The following is a 26,574-nucleotide window of genomic DNA, read 5'->3' on the forward strand; positions in this document are numbered from 1 at the left end:
TTTTAAGCCAATATTTATACCATGTTATCGTCAATTCCAAAAACGAAGGCATTCATGCATTCAAGTTCCTATCACGTGACAGGATTTTTAACCGAAGTGCTTCCTTTCTTTAAAGGAAAAATATTCTAAACTTCTTTCTGTATAATCACGTTAAAGAACAATGGTATGAATGGCGATGAGACTAGGATATGCTTCTCACTGAGGCTTAGTATGATGTTTTAATGATGACAAAATGATAAAGTCTTAAGAAAAATAAACTTCATAACTAAGATGCTAATATAATTCTATTCAGATTAGTAATACTTTGTTATAAGGAATGATACTAGAGACATATGAAAATATTTCTAAATTTTAGAAAGGTTTGCCTTTCAACTAACTAGGAAAAGAACTGACACCAATTTTGTTTACTCGACCTGACTTTAATAGAAGGTAAAGTTATCCCCATAGTGCTATTGCTGTCTACACAGCAGAAGAAAATTACTGTGAAAATATATTTCATCACCTGAAAGCTTAATTGACCAGTCTCCTCCACTACTAAAAACACAGTGTGTATGTGTAAAACAGAAATAACCATTTGATGACATGTTGTAGCTTTCTTATGTTAAACATTTTTTATTATAGTAATTGAAATAACTTCACCATACAGATATCACATGCTAAAGCATGACAATGCAATAGTAATTGCACATTGTGTTGACATTTCAAGCATATTTTCTGTAACAACATTTGCATTCATACACAGGTAGTAAAGCACATGGGGGATAATTTGAGTCATGATTCATGGTAGCAAAATGTATTGCTTTCAAGCTATTCTTGAAACCCAGAATCTTCAGCAAATCTATTAATATTTGATATTGTAGCGTGTACAGTATTAATTGGATGAACCAACCAGTTCAGGACCAAGAACTGCCATTGTTAGCCTTTGAAAGAAAAATAAGAGCATTATCTGATTACTTTTGTAAAGTAAGCCTTCTTACTTATTTAAAAAATATTAGTCTGTTGAATAATGATTTTACCAACAGTTTTCAAGTTAGTAGGGATGGATAAAATAAAAGTTTTATGTAGCCCTTCTTAGATAATACAGCCCAGTTAATACAAAATGTGTTACCCGAATCATTTTCCTTCAATATACCATACACCCATTTATGACATGGCGAGAAATCACCAAAAAAGGGCAACGATCTCAAAGAGTGCAATAAGTTTTAATATACTACTTTTTGGTTGCAAGGTTATTCTTTGTATCCATACATCTTGGTTCAAATGGTCTAGACAATCCATGCTTTCTAGGTGTAGAAACTCGGTTCTTAAAAATAGCAGATGAATAGAACTTGATCTAAACACATTTTATCTAAGTTTTACTGTTGCTGAGGCAAAAATACACCACCATAAAATACAAGGAAAACCAATATTTAAAAGGCAGCAGATATCTTTTCTTGACCTTCTCCACGCAAAGGTCAAAACTTCAAAAGGAGCTTAAAGTGAAGAAGACGAGGAGAAGCAAAGAAAAAAGGAAGAAATAAAAAGCAGTGTAAGAAATAAAATTTTCATCATGAATATATTTCTAATTTTTTAATTTATTTGTAAGTACTATTAACCCAAAATATTTAGATAACTAATTCAGAACTTGAAAACATAAATTTCTCAATTTAAAGAGCAAAGCCAATTTTCAAAAATTAAGTCACAGCAACACAACTATTTGAAGTTACACTTTTTATTGCTTAGCCCTTAAAACTAGGTAAGCTAAGATTTGAAATGTAAATTAGCATTACAGAAAAGAAAAGGAAGGTATTTTCTGTCACTCTTCTCGAGGTATTTGCTATTATTTTTAAAGAATACCCTTTTAAAAATGAATCAGTGCTTTATAGAAACCTAGAAATAATAGAGTTTATGCAACTATCAATTTTTGTTACACTGAAAAGGTCAAATAATGTGTATGTTTAGATTTAAAAAGAATTTTACATAATGGCTTTGACATGCTAAAGACAAAAGCACTTGGATTAATTTATATTACAATGTGAAATTTCAAGTTAGATAACTTCCAACTTGAAATTCTATAATCATATGCTTTCCAAATTAAAAAGAGAATTAGAATGAAATCCTTGATGTTTACAAGCCACTATCATCTAGTTGTTTGTAAATACTACATGAAAAGAAAATTGAGTGTTTTTTTGTTTGTTTCTGTCTGAGTTTGGCTCATTTTAGTTTTAGGGAGGAGAAATTAGTAGGCAATTTTTGTGTAGTTAGACCTAATTTAGACATATGGAAAAAATATGTATAAGTCTTTGCATCTGGCAGAGGTTATTTCCATATTTGATCCTGTTATAGCTTCATTTTCATACACACAAGGTAAATGAAATGCTAGTAAAATAAAATTTGTTGCTAATAAAAATAAATAAAAATATGAATCACAATAGTTGGATTACATAAAGCAAATGCTAATTAATTACAATGCTTGATAATTAAAGTGAAAACAAATCTGTAATCTCATACCATATTCATAGATGATGATTTAAAATAAAGATTGCTTTTTATATAATTCTGGAAATCATTGCAATCGTATACGGTTCTGGAAAGCATTCTGATCTTAGATTAACAGAATGAGTAGAGATATGTTTTCTCTAACAGAATGAAAATACACTTTCAACTTAAGTAACCCAAATTCCCTATTAAAAACTCCTGTGAATATTGAATAACTTCTGGAGTTTTTCAAATAAAGTTATTTTCTCTCCTGGAAAAGAGAGAGAGAGAGAATCAGACCCGTACTATCACTTATATTAATATGTTTTAACCCTATGAATAAAAAATTTATAATAAAAACTAAGGAATATTTTATACCTCTAAAACATTTCCGTGGCCGCTAGAGACTTTCATGGTTTACTAGTGTATCTTCTCTTCTTAGTTTCTCATTAGGGAATAAGCACTATAGCAACCATAGTCCACAGCATACCAGGTAGCATATATAAATAATGAGCACATGGCTTTTATTCACAACTTTATCACATCAAACTAGATCAGTATAAATATGCAAATGTGAGCAATAAAATTCTGGTGTTCAAAAAAAGCCAGCTCTAAGTAGCTAGAGAAGTGAAATTTGTTCATTGGGTAGTTTCACACATTTTAACTTATTTTTGGTTTTTAAATTGTGTGTGTGTGTGTGTGTGTGTGTGTGTGTGTGTGTGTTTTCTAGGGGGAGAGGGTTCATCCCCATGTTAAACATTCTTCTTTTTTGTTTTAAATAAAAATTTTCGTCTTCTATCACTGAGGACAGAAGTTCCAAAGCACCCACTCTAGCATAAGAAATAACCATTTTGATTTAAATTAATGCAAGTGAGTGACCAACAAACTGGGTTGATATCATATACCAGACACTTGAAATTATGTCTCATTCATGGAGAAATCATGAATTTAAATGAAAGGTCATTTAAAAAAATACTTCATGAAAAGACCCACTTGCTGATCACTCTTAAAATGATTTTGTAATATCCCAATTTTTACATTATTAATTCTAAGAAATCTGCAATGAATTTAGTAATTCACAAAGTGGAGTCACAAATACTCAGAGTTAAAATGTAACTTCCTTTATCCTGACATCCTCATCCTCTTTTTCCACAAAGATAATAATAAATTCTTCTTTGGGATGCATCTAGCAAGGAAAAGTATCTATTGGACTATGGATGTTAGGTAGTCATAAAGAATCAAGTAGCGATAATTTAAGGAAAAACCTATTTTAGCCTATCACAGCCTCAGAATATGGCTCTAAAAGCAAAATGTATCTAACTTACAACTTCAGGTTGCTAATTATCCAATTTGTAAATTAAAACCGGACAGTTTGCCTCTCTTAAGTTCTCCTGCTTTGGGGCCATTTCTTGATTTACTGAAAACAGTTTCTAGGATAGTAAAAGGTAAAACTTTCCTACATTTTGCCAATAACTAGCATCTGTGAGAAAATAAGACCGTTGGGAGAAGTTTAAACAAACTTCTAAAAGATGAATATCACAATTTCTAAGGACTTCCATGTCAATGATACTGCTGTGTTGATATTTTTATGGAAAACTGAATGCTCATCCGTCGTTTTTGAAACTGTAAGCAAGAAAAGGAAGTAAACTGCTAAGAAATTCATGCAGAATAACTTTACACATGAAGAAAACTTCATACTCTATTTTGATTTTTGAAAATTCTCAAGGGTACATCCATGACTAATAATATTTAGTAATTCAAATCTTCCATTTGCAATAATTTAGATTATTTTCTATGGTACAATGTGAAACTCTTTATTAGACTTTGCAATGTTAGTTGGTCTCAACATTGAGAGACTTTTAAGTGTGACACATTACCCTATAACTCCAAAATGAGTTTGAAATGTCAACTCTTCTACTTCTGAAGAACAGAAGAAATTGTATTTAACCATATGTACCCATTGGAGATATACTTTCCAAATAAAAGTGAGTGATATGAGATACAAAAATCAGATGGAAAGATTTTGTTATTACCATCATTTTCTGTTCCTTTATGTGACTCCCAATGAAACATGAAAAATGAAAGCTAGTTTATGTTTTGTTTACTTTAACCCACTGGATTGTCTTCCATTTTAGATCATTATATGATCTCACTAGATCCTAACTGAAAATGTACATCATCACCAGTAGCTAAATTTTCATATGGAGAAATAAAAATGTGGGGAATTTCAGGTTGGAATTTTTATAGTAGTTTGCAGTGTGCTGTAGTAATGATAAACCCGTCTTATATTTAATCCTATCATCAAGCAACACCAGGCTTCTAGCTTTGTTTCTCATTTTAAATGGCTACTATATATAAGAGAATTAATAAGGTATTATACTATTAATGCTTTTTCAAGTCAAAAGATGTGTTGTCTAGAAAATAATTTAACACTGAAATGGGATCTTCAAGATCAATTCTGTTTTATATATTCTGCAGCAAAAATAACATTTCTAGTAGGAACGTATTAATTATAAACCTAGCAAATTCTAGACATTCACATATTTGTGTAAACAATTTTAGCATGGTTTATTACATTTCCAGAAAGGTTAAGTCTTATATCCAGTTTTCTGCTAATTCTTCTTTCATATATTATAATAAATATATATGTATTATTTGAGTGCACATGTGTATATATTTTCACACATATATGTCATATATACATAAAACAGCACTTAATGGTCACTTTCTTTGCATGTTTAAATTGGAGGGAAAAAATGAATTGCTATTATGCATAATCCATGGTGATCTTCCTTTCTGTTTCACAAATGGCCATATCGGGACGTAAACAAAACATTGGAGCGAGTCATTCCAGGTGAACTGTATTTCAAGGTGTAGGTTGGTGTTCTCATGAAGAATTGTGTACTTCCTGGTAACAAATACCTATAAATGACAGTTAAAAAGTTATACTTTCACAAACAAGTTAATATGAACGTGTCTCACTAAAATGTTCTTGGTTAATACTTTATATATCCTACATGAAAAACAATACTATAACAACAATGCATTCAACATAAAAAATGCCCTCTCCCAGACTGAGGTGGGGAGGTGGGAAGGTGCTCATAAAAGCCTTACCTAAAGAGCTGCCTATAGATGCAATATATGACGATCTCAGTGTCCTAAGACATCCCATATAGGGCCATTATACTCACATGCTAGGAAACTATTTGCATGGCTCATGTTAATTTGGAATTCATTGTTAATCTCTATAAATAATGTGTGAAACCAGTCAAATATTTCTTAAAAGTATGTGATATGAGAATTTGGCTAGCCACATTACTAATAATTGTTTGTCTCAAGGATGTTGGAACCACTAGTTATAATTTAAAAACATTTCATCAATATATTAGGACTAAGGTAATCTAAGAGAAAAATTAAAGATTAAAATTCATAACTATAAAATTTATATTCCTAGACCACATAGTTCTTACAGTAACAGAACACCAAAAACAATCATGATTACAGGTTACATGCAATCCTTGCAGCCAAACGTATTTGAAAATACGTGAATTATCCAGATTTTAGAACAATATAGTGTATATACTATATATGATATAATATCTCCATGGGGGCTTGGGACAGCATCCTGAAATCAAATCATTAATATTTCTGTATTTAAATGTATGCATACTTACAATAAACAGGATGAAAACAATAAATAACTTCATGTCAATTCAGGTCAGGTCAGATTTGCCAATAAAAAGGTTACTCTTCCTTTTTAGTTTTCAGAGATTTGAGAATAAGGAATTGTAAACAAGAATGTGCACCTGTATAATTTGTTTCTCTCTGGAAAAACTTTGATTAGCATTAGGCCACTCCAATCTATATATCTAGAGAAAAATGGAAATCCACAAGGAAATCCACATGAGCAAATGCACATAAACATAGCTATTAAAAGTATAAGTCTTGGTAATGATGAGAAGGACATGGTATAAAGTCAGGACAAAGACATCTATGAGGAATTTCCAAAACTATAGTCAGCAATAGAAGGAGGTTTGAAATTTTTGAAAAAATAAACAATGGTAGAGCATCAACTCATTTATTTTTTTCACTTGACTTTAGAACAGCAACGGTATCACACTTCCAGAGATACACAAAGAAACTGACAGCCAAGAGTACAATTAGCTACCTATTCTACATTAAATAATGTTGATAATTACTATACCTCTATGTCAACAGAAAATTACACTTATAGTTGTATTATATGAATTTTATAGAAGAATATGAATTCATTATGATCAAGTTGCATACAGCATTCAAATTAAAATGGAAGAATTCTCTATAATATTCATAAACATCACTTTATCATGAATTATCTAATAATATCCTCTAAATCTATTACCTAGTACCACAAACTATAAATAATTGCTCAAATCATTAAGTTAATAGAGCAGTAAAATAATACAACAAACCAAATTAAATCAAAATTGCACAATGGGTGATGAATAATGAAACAATTGATTTCTCACATCACAGATTATATAAATTATTTTCTTAATATCACTTGGGTAATTTATATGGATTAATTACTATGTCAAGAGCTAGTGGAATCATGATGATTAATCTGATGTCTTCTGTCATGAAAAGACTCCCTTCCTATCTAAGGCAGAGGTGCAAAAGAAAATAAGGTGTTTGACCAAAACCCACTACTTTGTATTGGTTGAGAGTTATTCTTCTACTGAAAATGCATCCTGATTATATTGATAATTTTCAGAGTAAACAATAACTTCTACCAACTTCCTTTTGAAGAATTTCTGAGCAATAGTTACTACTGACATTACAATAACATCCACATATCTGTTTGAGTTAAAGATCTCCATTCCGCAGATGAAAAAAAATAAAATAAAATAAGAACACGAAGTCCAGGGGTAGCTATACTATTTTATTTAACCTATGTAACATTTAGTGTTTTCTGTGTGCTCACCACTATTCCAATTGCTTTGCAAATATTAACTCATTTACTTCTCAGAACAATTCTATACAGTAGATATTATTGTATGCTTCATTTTACACATGAATACACTAAAACATATGGGGGTCAAATGTCTTGCACACAGTTAGACAGCCAGTAAATGGCAGAGCTCAGATTCAAATCCATGTGCACCAACTCCAGAATCAGTGCTCCTAGCTACTGTATTATATGACTATTTTTCTGTGTGAATCTCAATTTTAAAACCAATGGATACAATGATTATACTCAGTTTTTCAAAACTATGAAGTGTAAAATAACCTAGAAAGTAGAAAAAAATTATACATCCACAAACCTAAACTTTTTAATAGAGGCAGAAAAAGCTAAAATGAAAATTTTCTGAGGAAAAAAGTTCAGTATGAACTAAAAAAAGCATATGAAATTGCATTGAAAGAAACACTTTGTTTCCCTAAAGCAAGTGCTGTGGGATATTTTAAAGCATAACAGGGAAACACAATGGATTATATGCCTTAAAATCTCCATTAATATCTCTTGGGAGATTCCACACTAGCTGAACATCAAAGATTATTTTTGAAATGTTCTTTGCAATCATATTAAATAATACAATTTGATCATTTTTAGCAAGAAGAAGATCTCTGGGAAGTACATTTATACCCTATATATATCTATCTAAAGATTTTGTGTTAAAGCACCAAAAAAATGTGAAAAGTTTAGTTCTACCTTTACTCTAGCTTACTCTTGATGTACAAAAATGGCTAATTTGTAGATACCAAGGAAAAATACCTCACACTTATACCCTCACTTCTCATCTCTGAGGCTAGGTGTGCACAACCTCACATATCCATCACATAGACATAAAACATGTATTTGTCTAATTTCTACTTGACGTAGAATTGGTTGGCCTGTCAATGCCAACTTATTGCTGACCACGGAGGATCTCTGGAATGTGAGCATTACAAGACTGGTAGGGAATTAGCCTTGAAAACTTAAGCTACACCCACCTTCCAAGATTGTCCTAAAGTAAGATCAGGGCCCCTCAGACCCCAAAATAAACTCAGCTTCTAGTTTGGGGAACAAAGGTAAATGAAGCTCATCATAATATTTTTCTTGTGTTTAATTTTTTTTCTATTGTGGTAAAAGATATATAACATGGAACTTACTAGTTTTATCATTTTTAAGTGTACAAATCAGTGCATTAAATACATTCACAATGGTTGTGTAACCATCACCGCGATATAGTTCCAAATGTTTTCATCCCAAACAGAAACTCCTTGCCCTTAAACACGAAATCCCCATTTCCTCCTCCTCCCATTCCGTGGTAACCTCTATTCTACTGTCTCTATGAATTTGTCTAGATATTTTCTAGATACCTTATCTAAGTGAAATCATACTATACTTGTCCTTTTGTGTCTGCTTATTTAATTAGCATGCTTTCAAGGTTTGTCCATGTTGTAGCATGAGTCACAATTTTATTCTTTTATATAGACTATTTGAATAATATTCCACTGTATGTATATATCACATGGTGTTATCCATTCATCTGTTGGTGGACACCTAAGTTGTTTCCACCTTTTGGCTATTGTGAATAATGTTGCTGTAAATATTGCTGTACAAGCATCTGTTTGCGTACTTGTTTTCAATTCTTTTGGGTTTATACCGAGGAGTGAAATTGCTGGGTCATACAGCAATTCTATATTTAACTTTTTGGTCAATTACCAAATTGTTTTCCATAGCAGCCACATCATTTCACATTCTGAGATAGCAATGCATGAGGGTTCCAACTTCTAAATATCCTCACCAACACTTATTATTTTGCATTTTGGGGATAACAGCCATCCTAATGAGTGTGGATTGTCCCATTGTTTTAATTTTGATTTGGGGTACGGGGTGGGGGAAGCTCTAGTCCCACTTCTGCCATTGCTAGCAATGTGGATTTAGATAAGCTATTTAACCTCCAAGAGCCTCAGTTTTCAGTTTTCTCTTCTGAAGAGTCCAATAGATTCTGCCATGCCTGTTTAATAGAGTATAGAGCCAAAGAAATAGTGCACAAAGGTGAAATATTATTTATGTGTTATGAAATCAGCCTCACTAGGCAAGGCTACCCCTGTTCTGAGATAGATGTTTAAGCTATCTTGGCCTAGGGCCATAATGGTACCATGTCTTTAACTCAATTGTATAGTACACATCTGAAAATGTATAAAACATAAACGTCTAGCTTAATGAATATTATAAAGTGATTACTTGTAAAATTGATACCCAGGTTAAATAACTGAATATTCCTAACATTCCAGAACCCTATACTATAGCACCCTCCCTCCTTTCCAGTATCTTCCCCATTTTTTTATAGACTGTTCTGATTTTTCTTAGAAGTTTGTAAGATTTTTCTAAAAATCTTACACAGGTTATGCAGGCTGCAAATACCTTCTTCCATTCAGTGGCTTGTTTTTTAACCCTCTTAGGATATATTCTAATGAACACATATTCTTAATTTTAATGTAGCAAAATCCATTTTTTCATTTATGATGTGCACTTTTGGTCCTATTTTTTATAATCTTTGCATACCTCAAAGTCATGAAAATATTTTACTATATTATCTGCGTAATCTTTGGTTTTGCCTTTCACATATGTATAGTCAATTCACTGGAAATGATTTTTGTACATGGTATCAGTAAGTTCAAGTTTCCTTTTTTTATTACTATTTAGAAACCTAATTGCCTCCACACTATTTTTTAAAACAAATTTCTTTTTTCCCATTTGTCATAAATCAAATGTACCTCCCTTTCTCATAAATCAAGTCTCTATATATGCCTGGGTCTACTTATGACTTTCTGAATGCTTCCGGCGGTCTATTTATCTATTTGGCAATATTACACTATTAAATTAAATTACTTTAACTTATTAAAAGTCTTAGTACACTACAGTTAATAAACCTTACCATTTTATTTTTCTATTTCAAGAGTGTCCTAACTATTCTTGGCCCTTTGCTTTTCTATATAAATGTTAGAATAAGCTTTGGTCAAATACTGTGCCCCCCCCAAAAAAATAATTTGTTGGAATTTATACTATGATTACACTGAATTTAGAGATGTTCAGATCTATGTGAGATGTGACATTTGATGATATTGATTCCAATGATGAACAAGGTATATCTTTCTAGAGTTTACATTTTCCTACCTAAAAGTCTTACACATTTTTGTTACATTTATTCCTAAGTATTAACTATTCTTTGATGCTACTGAAAATAATATCGTATCTAAAATTTCATATTTGAGCTGTTTATATAGAAAAAATACAATTGATTTTCTTGACCTTGATTTCATTAAAACTATTAAATTTACTTAATAATTTATCTGTAGATTTATTTTTTTATTTTTATTTTTTTTTTAAATTTTTCAACATTTATTTATTTTTGGGACAGAGAGAGACAGAGCATGAACGGGGGAGGGGCAGAGAGAGAGGGAGACACAGAATCGGAAACAGGCTCCAGGCTCTGAGCCATCAGCCCAGAGTCTGACGCGGGGCTCGAACTCACGGGCCGCGAGATCGTGACCTGGCTGAAGTCGGACGCTTAACCGACTGTGCCACCCAGGCGCCCCATCTGTAGATTTATTTAGATTTCTATGAAATAATCATATCCACTAGCATTGAGTTTTACTTTAGTGCCTTTTATTTCTTTTGCTTGCCTCATTGAACCAGCTAGGACCTCTAGTACAGTAATAAATAGAAGTGGTAATAACAGGCAATCTTGTCTTGTTCCTAATCTCATAAGGAAATCCTTCAACATTTCATCATTAGGCATGTTGGTTGTAGGTTTTTTGTAGTTATTCTTCATTAAATTAAAGAATTTCCTTTTTGTTTCTAGTTTGCATTTTTAAAAAAACATGTACCCTGAATTCTATCAAGTAATGTATATGTATCTTTTAAAATGATCTTTTATCCTATAAAAATTACATTGACCACTTTTTACTGTTATTGCACCCTTAAATTGAAGCAATAAACAGAAGTTGGTCATGATACATTATCCGATTTAAAGTTTCTGGGTTCTTTTTGCTAATATTTCATTTAAGACTTTTGCATCTACTTGGAATAAGATTGAGCTGTTACTATCCTTTGCCATAATGTCCTGGTTAGGTTTTAGTATCAAATGTATGGTGGCCTCATAAAACAAGTTGGAGAATGTTCCCTCCTTGTCTGTTCTCTAGATGGGCTTAATAGAATTGGATAGTGAAAACCTATGAATCTAGAGTTACCTTTGAGAGGGTTTTTAATTACTGATTCAATTTCTTCAATAGTCAAGACTATTTAATAATTTCTATATAAGACTTCCTAACAAGAAGTTGTGTCACTTTTGGTAATACATATGTCTTTTTCCAGGAATTTGTTAACCTAATCTCAATTACCAAATTTATTGGCATGAAATTGTTTCTGTTTTCTTACAAAATTTTCAATGTTTGTAGGATCTGTAGTAATGTCTCCATTTTTGTTCTTGATGTTAACTATTTCTGGCTCTTGTATTCTTGATCAGTCTCACAAGTTGTTCATCAATTTTACTAGTCTTTTCAAAAACACATTTTGGCCAAGTTAATCTTTATTGTTTGTTTCATTATTGTTAATTTCTGCTCTCCTTTCTCTGTATTCTTTGGGTTTATCTTAATGTCATTTTGTCATTTTTCAAAATGGTTACTGATATCATTAAATTTGTGCCTTCTTCTTGCCTAATGCCAATTTATATAAATTGTCTATAAATATGCCTATAATAATGATTTTTTATATACTGCAATTTTTATTATAGTATTTTTGTTATAAATCCATTCAAAATATTTTCTTATGACCATTAAGATCTTTGATCTTCTTTGATGCATCAGTTACTTAGAAGCATAATTTTTTTTATCTTTCCAAAGTATGGATATTCCAATTATAATCTTTGCTATTATTTTCTAGTTTAATGGCATGGGGTCTGAAAAAAAACTCTGTATGAGTTAAGTCTTGTGAAATTTGTTGAAATATGTTTTGTTATTCCACTATATGATTGATTTTTGTAAAAATTCCTGGTGTGCTTGGTATTTTATATTCTGAGATTATTAGATTCACTTCTGTATATGACAGTTAAGTCATATATATGACAGTTAAGTCTGTTATATTGTTAAGATGTTCTATATCTTTAATTTATATATATATATATAGATAGATAGATAGATCTCCATCTATGGTTGTAGATCTATTTTTCCTTGTAATTCTGTTAACTTCTGCTTTGCAAAACATCTGGATGACTGTTACTCCTAGGAATCTAGGAGTATCCCCATCTTTGGCAGACCTTGAACTGCTACTTTTTTCCCTTAGGCCCATGAGTCTATCAAAAGTACTACTCAGTACTGGGGCACCTGGATGGCTCAACTGGTTAAGTGTCTGACTTTGGCTCAGGTCATGATCTCACAGTTTGTGAGTTCGAGCCCTGCATCAAGCTCTCTGCTCTCAGCTCAGAGCCTGTTTCAGATCCTCGGTCCTCCCACCTCTCTGCCCTTCCCTCACTTTCTCTCTCTCTCTCTCTCTCTCAAAAATAAACATTAAAAAAAAAAAAAGTACTACTCAATACTAACAAGCACTCATTATGTACCCAATTAACTCTCCAATGTCTTCAAGCAAAGGTTATCGGTATTTTGTCTAGCTTTTCTAGTTCGTATTAAAAGGAAGATTTGTCCAAAAACCTAGTGCTCATTACTGAAGGCAGAAGTTTGAACTCAAAATGTTTTGAACTAAAAATGTTTTTAGCCATGAAACACCTTGTGAAATGAGCTTATATGGAAGCTCAGTATATGAAATATAGAAACACATTTTAATTCTAGTATCCTGGAGATAGAGAGAGAGAGAGAGAAAATATATACATATATATATATGTGCGTGTGTGTATATATATATACAATAGATATATATATGAAGAAAATAGAGATAACATATATATATGTTATCTCTATTATGTTATCTCTATTTTCTTCTCTTTTAATTTTATAGATAAATGAACTAAACTTATATCTCCTCATAAAGTATTTAGGTATACCCCATACATTATTTATATTAGGTATATATTAAATTATAAATATTAATTTATACTTTACTAGGTAACTTAATAAATGAAATTTATCTATGCATTAATAAGTATAAGTTAAGTGACTTCTACATATAAAGTAAAATGCTATAGGTTCTTAATTGACAAGGGAAAGAAGATACGGCTAGTTGTCACATGTTTTTAAATTAATGTGACACTGACTTGGGTTTTAATAGCTAGATATTAGGAGGACAGGTTCATTTCTCTTCCCTCCTTGTGGTTTCCAAGTAGAAGAATTTCCACCAAATTTCTGACCTTTTCCCAGAAGTGAGTTATCTGATTTTCAGGTTTAAAGTTTATTTATTTATTTTGAGAGAGAGAGAGAGAGGGAGGGGTTGAGAGAGGGAGAGACAGAGAATCCCAAGCAGGCTCTGCACTGTCAGCACAAAGCTCGATGTGGGGCTTAATCTCACAAATTGTGAGATCATGACCTGAGCTGAAATCAAGAGTTGGATGTCTAATTGACTGAGCCACCCAGGGGTCCCTGATTTTCAGGTTTAAAAGAAGGAACCAGGTATGCTTGGCTTGGCCCCCTTCTCTTGTTGGATTAGTCTATCTGCAGAAAGGGTGCATCCTTATTTGTTCTTTAGCCAACACCAACAGAACTAGACTTTATGGGGTAGTGTGGAAGGTTTGGGTTTATCCAGCTCTGCTTATGACTGGATCAGTACATTTAATTCTCAAAGTCAATTTTAGAGAACTCACTTGGATCAAATCTATACCATGCCCTTTAATGTAGCTTTACTCAGTAATGAAGCCACATTCTGATGATCACCTGTCTGATTCCTACGTTTCTCTCTCAAATGGTTCTGAACTTGGGCAGAAATAGAGGGTGTGTGTACTAATATCCATCCCCCAAAATGCTTATAATCACCATACTTGGGTTATAGTGAGCATTTATCAGAAGTCCGGAACTCAAGGTTCCAGAGTCAAGAATATCTCTTCTGACCACCAAAAGAGGGAGAAAATAAAAAGGCCTGAACCAACTGCAAGGTGTAACTTCTTCCTCCAGAATGACCTCATTCTATTTTTGGCTGTCTACAAAAGTTATAAGATCCCTCAACAGAAAATGGGTTACAAAATCTGTAATTGCAAGTGTGACATTAAAGATTTTGAAACCATGCTTCCTAGACTGGAACTTAAGATTTTTCTGATCGTCCTTCCAGAGTATCACTCTTTAAAATGAAGCCTCTTCATTTATATATTGTAATATTTCAATGATGACCATCATTCTTTCAAACCATATGAAAATACCAATGAAAGTAATGTAAGTTGTAGTTCAGTAATTTGCTTCAAACCATTAAACTGTAGAATATTGTTTTGATATTTACATATTTCAAATATTAATGGCTAGCTTTATCTTTACCATTGTTCTAATCAAGCAGCTTCTAAAGGTAATGCAACAGTCAGAATCCAATACAAAGATTAAAAATACATCTTTCAATACTTTTTGTTAAATATATTCCAAGCCATTCTGCTGTTGTAAGTCAGTTTATAGAAAGTTAGCTTTATTATATTCTCTGTGATTTTTATAATAAACAGATTAATTTCTAGGTATTTCAAAAAGAAAATCCAAGCTATGGTGGTTCTATTTTCCTCATTGCCTATTCAACTGTTAGTTGAATACTATCATCTTTTGACTATCATTTAGTTTTTCAAAGTCATGGTTTATTCTCTTTTCTTTCTTTCTTTCTTTCTTTCTTTCTTTCTTTCTTTCTTTTTAACGTTTTATTTATTTTTGAGACAGGGAGAGACAGAGCATGAACAGGGGAGGGTCAGAGAGAGGGAGACACAGAATCTGAAATGCGCTCCAGGTTCTGAGCTGTCAGCACAGAGCCCGACGCGGGGCTTGAACCACGGACCGCGAGATCATGACCTGAGCCGAAGTTGGCCGCTTAACTGACTGAGCCACCCAGGCGCCCCTGGTTTATTCTCTTCCATCTTGAGTAGTACTTCAATGTATATATACTAAAAATGAAGTCGCATATCCATCTTTAATTCTAATGGGAACTATGATTGTACAGAAAAATCCCAAAATGTACTTCTTTTTTACTCTGTGTATTTTTGCTGCTTAAAAACAACATTATTCTTTATGATTTGGAAAACTACCTATTTTAACTGGACAATATTTATTAAAATTCAGTTTTTAAATGGAACTTAACAAAATTCACCTCCCATAGATTTGTTTGGTGATGAAAGGAGTAGTGGAGGCATACTGAACAACAAAAATTAAACTAAAGGCATCTTCCCAACTTATCAGGCTGATGGATAAATCTGAAATATCCTTATTGGAGCAAAAAGTTAATTACCATTTTTTGGATGCTTTTACTTGGCTTTTGAAAGCAAAAGTATATAAACCAAATAATCTCATTTCCATGTAGGTTATTTCTGTCACCTTCAGGTTTGTGGCTGTTGTCCTTGTTTGGTCCTTCAAAGGCAAAGACTGTGCAGATTAAAAGTCTTTTGTAGATAATAGCGGGTATGAATTTTTGGTCTTTAGCTTTTTCTCTAGCTATATAAATGAAAAGAGACTTTCAATTGCAAACTGCATTGTGGCATTACTTTATATAAAACTCACAGGGTGTAGAAATGTAAACAAGTACCTGGAGTTACTCCAATCAGTACCAGGGCCTGACAGTGATCCTCTTGTGTCAGTTGCATACTTGTAAACCACTAGCAGGCACTGTTTACAAAGCTCAACCAGGCGCTGGCAACACTGGAGCTGCAAAGGAGTCACCACCTCCGGGCTTTTACTGAAAATACTCTCCCAAGAGGATCTGTGGGCATGGAAACAGACATGACCTCATGCGGCTGTTAAAAAAGGCAACCAGCTTTATCACTTACCTAGCAACAAACCAATAAGGAAAAGTAGAAGTGGCCTCAGAGAACATGTGAAGTGACTGCAGGTGGTTGAAAGGTATAAAATAAATATATATTTGAAAATTAATCTTTATATTAAAAAACACAACATAGAATTCATATGCTATCTGTCTCTAAAGACTTTACTGATACCAACTGTGGGTAGCTATCAGCATGGCTTCCCAACACCTCCTAAAAATTTCCATTACTCTATATTAAAGTATATGTAAAATATCGAGCTTATTTCTCAAAAGTTAGGTATTCTAAAACTTTAAGCTTTCTAAAGTCCTTGTTATCTTTACCTTTATATTAATAATAATCCCAAGATCTGAGGAGTTAAAATGGTGGAATAGTAAGGGGACCCTATACTTGTCTCTTCCCTTGAACATAGCTAGACCAACATCAAACCATTCTGAACACCTAGGAAGTAGATCTGAGGATTAACAGAACAATCTGCATAATTTGAGATACAGAGGAAGGCAGAGGCAGGTACTTGGTGCAGACAGGTGAACTGGGGGAGAGAAAAGGTGCGGTGCTGCAGAGCGGAGGGAGCTATTTTCATGGAGAGGAGAAAGACAGAGGTGGCTGCAGGGAGAGGGCAGCACTCTTATGTTTGCATAAGAAAACACTCCCCCTGAAAGCAGCTAGAGAGAAAGAGTGAAAACACACACAGGGGACTGCACAAGAAAATGGTTCCCCAAAACCCCTGGAGGTGGGGGGAAGGAGAGGGCTTCAATACCGCCAGTTTTTTTATTAAACAGCTGAGCACAGAGTCTGAAGGTTCAGAGATCAGACTCTGGTGTTGTCCGGGCCCCAGGAGCAGGCAACTGGCCTATCCCCTACGTCCCATAGGGAGAAATGGTTCCTCTGTTTGGAGTACATTTGGTAGAGGTGATACAACCTCTCTCTGGGTAAAAGACAAGGTGGGCACCATCAAGCTGCCACCGATATAGGAAGAAAGATGCCAGTTGAGGCCAGCAAATCCTGGAGCCAGCTGTGTGTTGTGATTTACCATAAACTCTGAGTACTGCACGGTGGCATGACCATTTCCTGGGATAAGCCAGCCACAAGGCAGTGGGATCCTCCCCCAGAAGATCACTGAGGGTCTGAACTGTAAAGGTCTCTGAAGTGTGGGGTTTTGAAACACAACTGTGCCTGAGATAAAACTCTGGAGAGAGGCACTGTTTGATAGGTGGACAGCTCAGACACAGACAGGGGTAAGGCAGGGAGCTGATGGAAGCAGTGGACCAGGAAGGGTGGCTGATCATGCATCTGTGAGGGTGCAAACTTCCCTCCCTGGAGACTAGAGAGTGGGGTGAAGCCATTTATCATTATTAGCCCACCAACACTGATCCACCCCAATGAGCTAAACAGTGCCTCCAAGTGGAGAATAGAGCCATTTACACAAAGGCCCCCTTGTGCCCTCCAGGCACATCTCCATTAGGACAAGTTGGCCTGAGAATCTGAGCAGCAGACCCCTCTCCCAGAAGCCCAGCACAAATCCTTTCCCTGAGTTTAGCCTACCATAGACTACTGCAAAGTTTCAGCTCTAGGGGAAACCTGATCTAGTTTCATTTGGTTTTTTTGTTAGTTGGCTCGTTTTGTTGTTGGTGCCTCTGTTTTTGTTGTGTTTTTCTTCTCTTTTGTTTCTTGGATGCAGAATGGACACTTTATTTATTTTTTTAATTTTTAACTTTTTTCTCTCTTCTTTTTTCTTTTCACTTTTTCCTATCAAGCTTCTCTTAACTAGCAGACCAAAATACACCTAGGATCTAGCTTCCTTTATTTGATTTTTAAAAATTTTTAAACTTTTATTCCATTCTATTATTATTGTTGTTGTTGTTTTCTTCCTCCAAAATGACAAGATGGAGAAAGTCACCTCAAAAGAAAGAACAGAAGGAAATGATGGCCAGGGATTTAATCAGTGCAGATATAAGTAAAATGTCTGAACTAGAATTTAAAACAATGATTATAAGGATACTAGCTGGGCTTGAAAAAAGCATTGAAGACACCAGAGAATCTCTTTCTGCAGAGACAAAAGAACTAAATTCTAGTCAGGCTGAAGTTAAAAATGTTATCACTGAGATGCCAACCCAGTGGAAGACATAAAAACGAGGATGGATAAGGCAGAGAAGCAAATAAGTGATAAAGAAGATAAAAATTATGGAAAATAATGAAGCTGAAAAGAAGAGGGAAACAAAGGCCAGGGATCACAAAGGCAGACTTAGGAAACTCAGCAATTTATTAAAACATAATAACATTTGTATCATAGGAGTCCCAGAAGATGAAGAGAAAGAAAAAGGGAAAGAAGGTTTATTTGAGCAAATTATAGCTGAAAACTTCCCTAATCTGGGAAAGGACACAGACATCAAAATCCAAGAAGCACAGAGAACTCCCATTAAACTGAAAAAAAGTTAGCCATCACCAAGCTATATAGTCAAATTCACAAAATAAACAGACAAGGAAAGAATCCTGAAAGCAGCAAGGGAAAAAAAGTCCTTAACCTACAAGTCCTTAACCTGAAAACAGATCAGGTTAACAGCAGATCTGTCCATAGAAACCTGGCAGGCCAGAAAGGAGTGGCAAGATATATCCAATGTGCCTAATGGAAAAAATATACACTCAAGAATACACTATCCAGCAAGGCTGTCATCCAAAACAGAAGGAGAGATAGAGTTTTCTAGACAAACAAAAACTAAAGGAGTTTGTGACCATTAAACCAGCCATACGAGAAATTTTAAGAGGGACTCTGAGGGGGAGTGAGGGGAAGACCAAAAGCACAGGGATTAGAAAGGACCAGAGAGCGTCACCAGGTAACACAATGGCACTCAATTCATATCTTTCAATTAACACTCTGAATATAAATGAACTAAATGCTCTAATCCAAACACATAAGGTATCAGAATGGATAAAAAATGAGATCCACTTATATGCTGCATACAAGAGCATTTTAGAGCTAAAGACACATGCAGATTGAAAGTGAGGGGATGAAGAACCATCTATCATGCTCCTGGATGTCCAAAGAAAGGCAAAATAGCCATACTTAATCAGACAAGCTCGATTTTAAAACAAAGACTGTAATAAGAAATGAAGAAGGGCATTATATCATAATGGCCCTATCCATCAAGGAGATCTGACAACTGTAAATATTTATGCCCCCGACTTGGAAGAACCAAATATATAAATCAGTTAATGATGAAAATAAGGAAAGTCATTGATAACAATACCATAATTATAAGAGACTTTAATACCCCACTTACAACAATGGACAGATCACCTCACCAAAGCAGAAAATCGACAAGGAAACAATGGCTTTGAATGACACAATGGACCAGATGGACTTACCAGATACATTCAGAACATTTCATCCTAAAGCAGCAGAATACACATTCTTCTCCAGTGCACATGAAACACTGTCCAGAATAGATCACATAGTGGGTCACAAATCAGACCTCAACAGGTACAAAAAGACGGAGATCATACCATGCATATTTTCAGATCACAATGCTATGAAACTTGAAATCAACCACAAGAAAAAATTTGGAAAGCCCTCAAATACATGGAAGTTAAAGAACATTCTATAAAGAATGAATGGGTTAACCAGGAAATTAAAGAATAAAATACACGGAAGCAAATGAAAATGAAGACATACAGTGCAAACATTTTGGGATATAGCAAAGGCAGTCCTAAGAGGAAAATACATTGCAATTGTGGCCATCTTAAGAAGCAAGAAAGGTCCCAAATACACAACCTAACCTTACACCTAAAGGAGCTAGAAAAAGAACAGCAAATAAAGCCTAAAGCCAGCAGAAGAAGGGAAATAATAAAGATTAGAGCAGAAATAAATGATATAGAAACAAACAAACAAAAACAGTAGAACAAATCAATGAAACTAAAAGCTAGTTTTTTAAAAGAATAAACAAAATTGATAACCCCCTAGTCAGACTTATCAAAAACTAAAGAAAGAGGAACCAAATAGATAAAATCATGAATGCAAGAGGAACCAATGCCACAGAAATACAAACAATTGTTAAGAGAATATTATGAAAAATTATATGTAAACAAACTGGGCAGTCTGGAAGAAATGGACAAATTCCTAGAAACACACTACCAAAACTGAAACAGGAAGAAACAGAAAATTTGAACAGGTCCATAACTGGCAAAGAATTTGAATCAGTAAATCAACAAGAGGGGAGCCTGGGTGGCTCAAGTCAGTTGAGCATCCGACTTTGGCTCAGGTCATGATCTCGCACTCCATGAGTTCAGGCCCCGCATCGGGCTCTGTGCTGACAACTCAGAGCCTGAAGCCTGCTTTGAATTCTGGGTCTCCCTCTCTCTATACCCCTCCCCCCACTCATGCTCGCTTGCTCTCTCTCTCTCTCTCTCTCTCTCAAAAATAAATAAACATTAAAAAAAAATTTTTTTTTTTTTTTTTTAAATCTCCCAATGAGAGTCCTGGGCCACATAGCTTCCCAGGGGAATTCTACCAGACATTTAATGAAGAGTAAATACATATTCTTCTCAAACTTTTCCAAAAAATAGAAATGGAAAGAAATCTTCCAAACTCATTCTACAAAGCTAGCATTATCTTGAATGCAAAATCAAAGACCCCACTAAAAAGGGGAATTACCGGCCAATATCCCTGAAGAACATGGATGCAAAAATTCCCAACAAAATATTAGCAAATCAAATTCAATAGTACATTAAAAGAATTATTCACCATGATCAAGGGGGATTTATTTATGGGCTGTATGACTGGTTCAATATTCACAAATCAGTCAACGTGATACACCACATTAATAAAAGAAATGATAAGAACCATACGATCCTGTCAATAGATGCAGAAAAAGCATTTGACAAAATACAGCATCCATTCTTGATAAAAACCCTCAATAAATTAGGGATAGATGGAACATAATTCAACATCATAAAGGCCATATACAAAAGAACCACCGCTAATATCATTGTCAATGGGGAAAAACTGAGAGTCTTTCCCCTATGGTCAGGAACAAGTATGTCCACTATCATCATTACTATTTAACACAGTACTGGCATCACACAACAAAAAGAAATAAAAGCATCCAAATAAGCAAGGAAGAAGTCAAACTTTCACTATTTGCAGACAACATAATACTCTATGCAGAAAACCTGAAAGTTCAACTGCAAAAAAAAGTGCTAGAACGAAAACAAGAATTCAGTAAAGTTGCAGGATATAAAATCAACGTGAATAAATCTGTTACATTTTTATACACCAATAACAAAGCAGCAGAAAAAGAAATCAAGGAATTGATCCCATTTGTAATTGCACCAAAAACAATAGATACCTAGGAATATATCTAACTAAAGAGATAAAAGATCTATACTCTGAAAACCACAGAACACACATAAAAGGAATTGAAGAAGCATTCTTCAAAAAAATGGAAAAGCATTCCATAGTCAAGGATTGGAAGAACAAATATTGTTAAAATGTCTATACTACCCAAAGCAATCTACCCATTAAAAAAAAAAATTTTTTTTTAGTGTTTATTTATCATTGGGAGACAGAGACAGACAGAGCATGAGCATGAAAGGGGCAGAGAGAGGGGGAGACACAGAATCAGAAGCAGGCTCCAGGCTCTGAGCTGTCAGCACAGAGCCCGACATGGAGCTCGAACCCATAAACCCCGAGATCATAACCTGAGCCTAAGTCAGATGCTTAACCGACTGAGCCACCCAGGCACCCATCAATCTACCCATTTAATGCAATCCCTATCAAAATACCACCAGCATTTTTCACTGAGTTGGAACAAACAGTCCTAAAATTTGTATGGAACCAGAAAAGACCCCAAATAACCAAATGTTGAAAACAACCAAAAAACAAAAAACTTGAGGAATCACAATTCCGAATTTCAAGCTATATTACAAAGCTGCAGTCATCAAGACAATATGGTACTGGTACAAAAACAGACACATAGATCAATGGAACAGAACAGAAACTATATGGTCAACTAATCTTTGACAAAGTTGGACAGAATACCCAATGGAAAAAAGACAGTCTTTTCAACAAATGGTGTCGGGAAAACTGGACGACAACATGCAGAAGAATGAAACTGTACCACTTTCTCACACCATACACAAAAATAAATTCAAAATGGAAGAAAGACCTAAATGTGAGTCAGGAAACCATCAAAGTCCTAGAGGAGAAAACAGGCAACGACCTCTTTGACCTCGGCTGCAGCAACTTCTTACTAGACAGGTTGCTGAAGGCAAGGGAAACAACAACAAACACGAACTACTTGAGTCTTCATCAAGGTAAAAAGCTTTTGCACAGTGAAAGAAACAATCAACAAAATTAAAAGACAGCCCAAAGAATGGGGGAAGATATTTGCAAACAAAATATCTGATAAAGGGTTAGTATCCAAAATCTATAAAGAACTTATCAAACTCAACACCCAAAAAACAAATAACCCAGTTAAGAAATGGGCAGAAGACATGAATAGACACTTTCTCAAAGAAGACATCCAGATGACTAACAGACACATGAAAAGATACTCAAGATCACTCATCATCAGGGAAACACAAATCAAAACCACGATGATATACCACCTCACATCTGTTAGAATGGCTAAAATTAACAACACAAGAAACTACAGGTGTGGGAAAGGATGCAGAGAAAGGGAAATCCTCTTGCAGTGCTGGTGGGAATGCAAACTTGTGCAGCCACTCTGGAGAGTAGTATGGAGATTCTTCAAGAAACTAAAAATAGAAGTACCCTAGGATCCAGCAATTGCACTATTAGGTACTTTCCCAGAGAATACAAAAATACATATTTAAAGGGGTACATGCACTCCAATGTTGATAGCAGCATTATCAACAATAGCCAAATGTCCATCAATTGATGAACTGAGGAATGGATAAACAAGATGTGATATATATATATACATACATATATGTATATGGAATATTACATACACATACATATATATAATGGAATATTACTCAGATATCAAAATGAAAGAAATCTTGCTATTGGCAATGACATGGATAGAGCTAGAATGTATTATGTTAAGTGAAATAAGTCAATCAGAGAAAGACAAATTTCATTCATATGTGGAACTTAAGAGACAAAACAGATGAACATATGAGAAGGGGAGGTGGGGAAGGGAAGAGAGGGAAACAAACCACAAGAGATTTTTAATGACAGAGAACAAACTATGTGTTGATGGGGGGAGGTGGGTGGGGCATGGGCCAGAAAGGTGATGGGTACTAAGGAGAGCACTTGTGATGAGCACTGGGTGTTGTATGTAAGTGATGAATCACTGAATTCTACTCCTGAAACCAATATTGCACTGTATGCTAACTAAAATTTATTTTTTTTAAAAAGGGGGAAAAAATAAAAGATGAAAAAATAGAAAAAAATAATGATCCCACAAAAGAATTTAAAATTTGCTGTGATTTCATTTGTGGTCTCTGTGCTAGGAACATGTAAATTAATCCTTTGACTATGACCACTCCTTTCAAAACCCTTTCAGATGTAATTATATATCCATGATATTTCTAGAGCTCAGTTTCTCTATTCTAGAAGTAATGTTATCTCAATGAATACTGCCTGACTGAAATCTTAAACATAGTGTTCTTCCTCCTTTCATGCACTCAACTTATACCAAAGCAGGTAGTAGTACACACTTCTTGGTAAACTTAATGTGTGTGTGTGTGTGTGTGTGTGTGTGTGTGTGTGTGTCTATGCACACGCAGGTACACAAATATATATAAATATACTTACAATTCTAAATTTACCATGATGATCCCAATCAGGAAACACTTCATCACCCACCCCCACCACCACAGAGAGAGAGACCCAGAGAGAGAGAGAGAAAGAGATTTATTTCCTTAGTGTAAATGAAACTCTTTTTAAGTCTCAAGGGGAAAGTTTTATTTGAGACTTGGTAATGGTTCAGGTCTCGTTTTACATAAACCAACTCGCTTAACCCTCAGAGAAAGAAAACAGTAGATTTTCAGAAAGAAAAAAATATTAAGGAAAATATTTTTCTGAAGAAATTTACTTCCCAGTGGGAAATTCAAAGACTCCATTTTCAATTTTCTGTGGATATTTGATATCTTTGGAATTTTTAAAAATGCTTTAAAAACTCAGAAAGGCATTTTTTTAGCAGAAAGGCTACTGTTTATTTTTTCGGGAGAAATGTGGTCCTAAAAAGATAGCATGTCATCAGTGAATGACAGGTTTTCTTAAAAGGAATGAGATTCAAATGAATAGACAGAAAGGAATAAATTTTCTTCCATATTCTGAGATGTTCAGGACTAAATATAATACTGTTTTTATTATTTTAAGAAAGTTATTGCATTCAAGAAGCAGTAATGTGCTAGCTAAATTAACTTTTAAAATAAGTTTTAATTTATTACTAAATATAAGAAAAACTAGATATAACACATACATGTTTGTATATACCCATATATACCTGTGTGTGTGTGTGTGTGTGTGCAATTGACTTAACCTAATTTGATCAAGAAAAATATTGGAGAATACCAATTAATTAGAGAATGTGTTTATAATTAATATGTCTTAATTTCAAAGTCCTACATGTTTAGGCCCAGATAAATAAAAATTTCATATAAATACAAATACATTCAGGAAAACATCCTGTGTTACGACTGTATGCTTAGGACTTTTCTCTCCACTGAAATTGAGTATTGCTACATCCTCTTCTCTTAATTTGGATATATTTTTATTTTGATCCTTTGGAGCCATTTGATTAGATCCACTATCAAGTTACAAACATCATGGCAATTTTTCTTTTCCTGATTTGGAGTATAGAGAGGTAAGAAAAGAACAAATAAAATGGAAGCAAGGTAAAAAGAGCTTTTTCTATAACACTCGAATTTGATGGAACAGTCTGAATATTATATAAGTTATATCACCAGCTCTGCTTCTCAATCTCTCATCCTTCCTTAAATATTTAGAATAAATATGTGGATCAAAGTCTTTTACCAATTTTTGTTGTGTATGTTCACCACTACAGGCCAAAGACCACATTCTACTCTATTAATTCATATTTAAGTGTCAGCGCACCAGTGTTCATAAAGAAAAAAAGAAAATGGATAGGAATTGCTTCATTTGGTACTAGGCTAACTTTCTCTGCACAAAGGAAACCTATCTTTCAAACTGAGTATGTTAGAACTATGTCCCCCACCTCCTATCCACTACACCTGGCATATAGAGGCATATAGAAATAAGAAGGTGAAAGGATGTAAAAATAACTTATAATACCAGTTCCGTTTTAAAGAACCCAAGGTCTTATCTGCCTTTTTTCTGTATCTAACTTCCGAAAAACAGAAGAGCCAAAATCCATAAATTGAAAAAGAAAAATTAACTGGTTAAAAATTTGTTTGGTACTCCCTAATGCTCAGAGATACATAACAGGAAACAACTTTAAACAACCATTTTTAGTAATATAACAATAAGATACAGAATAGTGAATACTTCTGGCAATAAAGGGGAGGTATTAATGAAATCCAGAGACTTGAAAAGCCTCTAATTATCCAGCAATCCAATAGTTTTCACCAACTTTCTCATCAAAATATTTAATAAAGTAGTTATCTAAAAAGTAAAACTGATTCATCTTTTTTCTCCTTCTCTAATAGAAGTCAGAATGGATGACTGAGTGGACCAAAGTTAAGTAGCAGAAAGGAGAAAGGAAAATAAAAACAAAACAAAACAAAACAAAAACTGGCCTATACCAACGGACTAAACAGCAACAATTGAGCTGAAAAGTACTAACAACAACACATCCAATTGAAAGTGATATGAGAACAGGAAGATTCATGTCATTTTTAGTCTATATGTTATGCATATATTTTTAAGTAGGCATATAATTCAGCCTGAAAGCAGACTGCTTAGAATACTCCTTATCATTTCTTCTTGCCTGAAGATTCTAAGAGAAAAAGCTTTTCCATGAAAAACTTCCACTAGAAAATGCCTTTGGCTAACAGGTCCAAACAGATTCTCTTTCTTTGGGGTATACAGATCATAGTTTTGAGTGGAGAAAAGGCTTTTCCAAACAATACATTTCTTCTCCCGTACCTCCCCCTGCCTCCTCTTTTTTGTTTTACCTGGAAAACTATTCTTCCTCTTCCTACAAGTCTCAGCTGAAATGTTACATCCTTTGGCTACCTTTCATGAGCTCTCAGA

General features: G+C 34.1%; 1 protein-coding gene across 6 annotated transcripts in view; it reads right to left on the reverse strand.

Annotated features, from left to right (window-relative positions):
- Nucleotides 1-588: 588 nt before the first annotated feature.
- Nucleotides 589-26,574, reverse strand: part of TTLL7 (tubulin tyrosine ligase like 7) — a 145,697-nt gene continuing 119,711 nt past the window's right edge. For 4 of the 6 annotated variants that reach the window (XM_045036106.1, XM_019837310.3, XM_011284903.4 and 1 more), the window contains 2 exons: nucleotides 16,133-16,306; nucleotides 589-5,379 (listed from right to left, as the gene is read on the reverse strand). In XM_045036106.1, coding sequence (XP_044892041.1) covers nucleotides 5,259-5,379; nucleotides 16,133-16,306 — 295 coding nt within the window. In that variant the 3' untranslated portion in view covers nucleotides 589-5,258. Of the gene's footprint in view, nucleotides 5,380-6,131; nucleotides 6,327-15,838; nucleotides 16,042-16,132; nucleotides 16,307-26,574 lie in introns of all 6 variants that reach the window. The other 2 variants (XR_002161008.3, XR_002161007.3) reach the window with 2 other exon arrangements.

Source organism: Felis catus, chromosome C1, assembly GCF_018350175.1.
Source record: "Felis catus isolate Fca126 chromosome C1, F.catus_Fca126_mat1.0, whole genome shotgun sequence".
NCBI lineage: Eukaryota > Metazoa > Chordata > Mammalia > Carnivora > Felidae > Felis > Felis catus.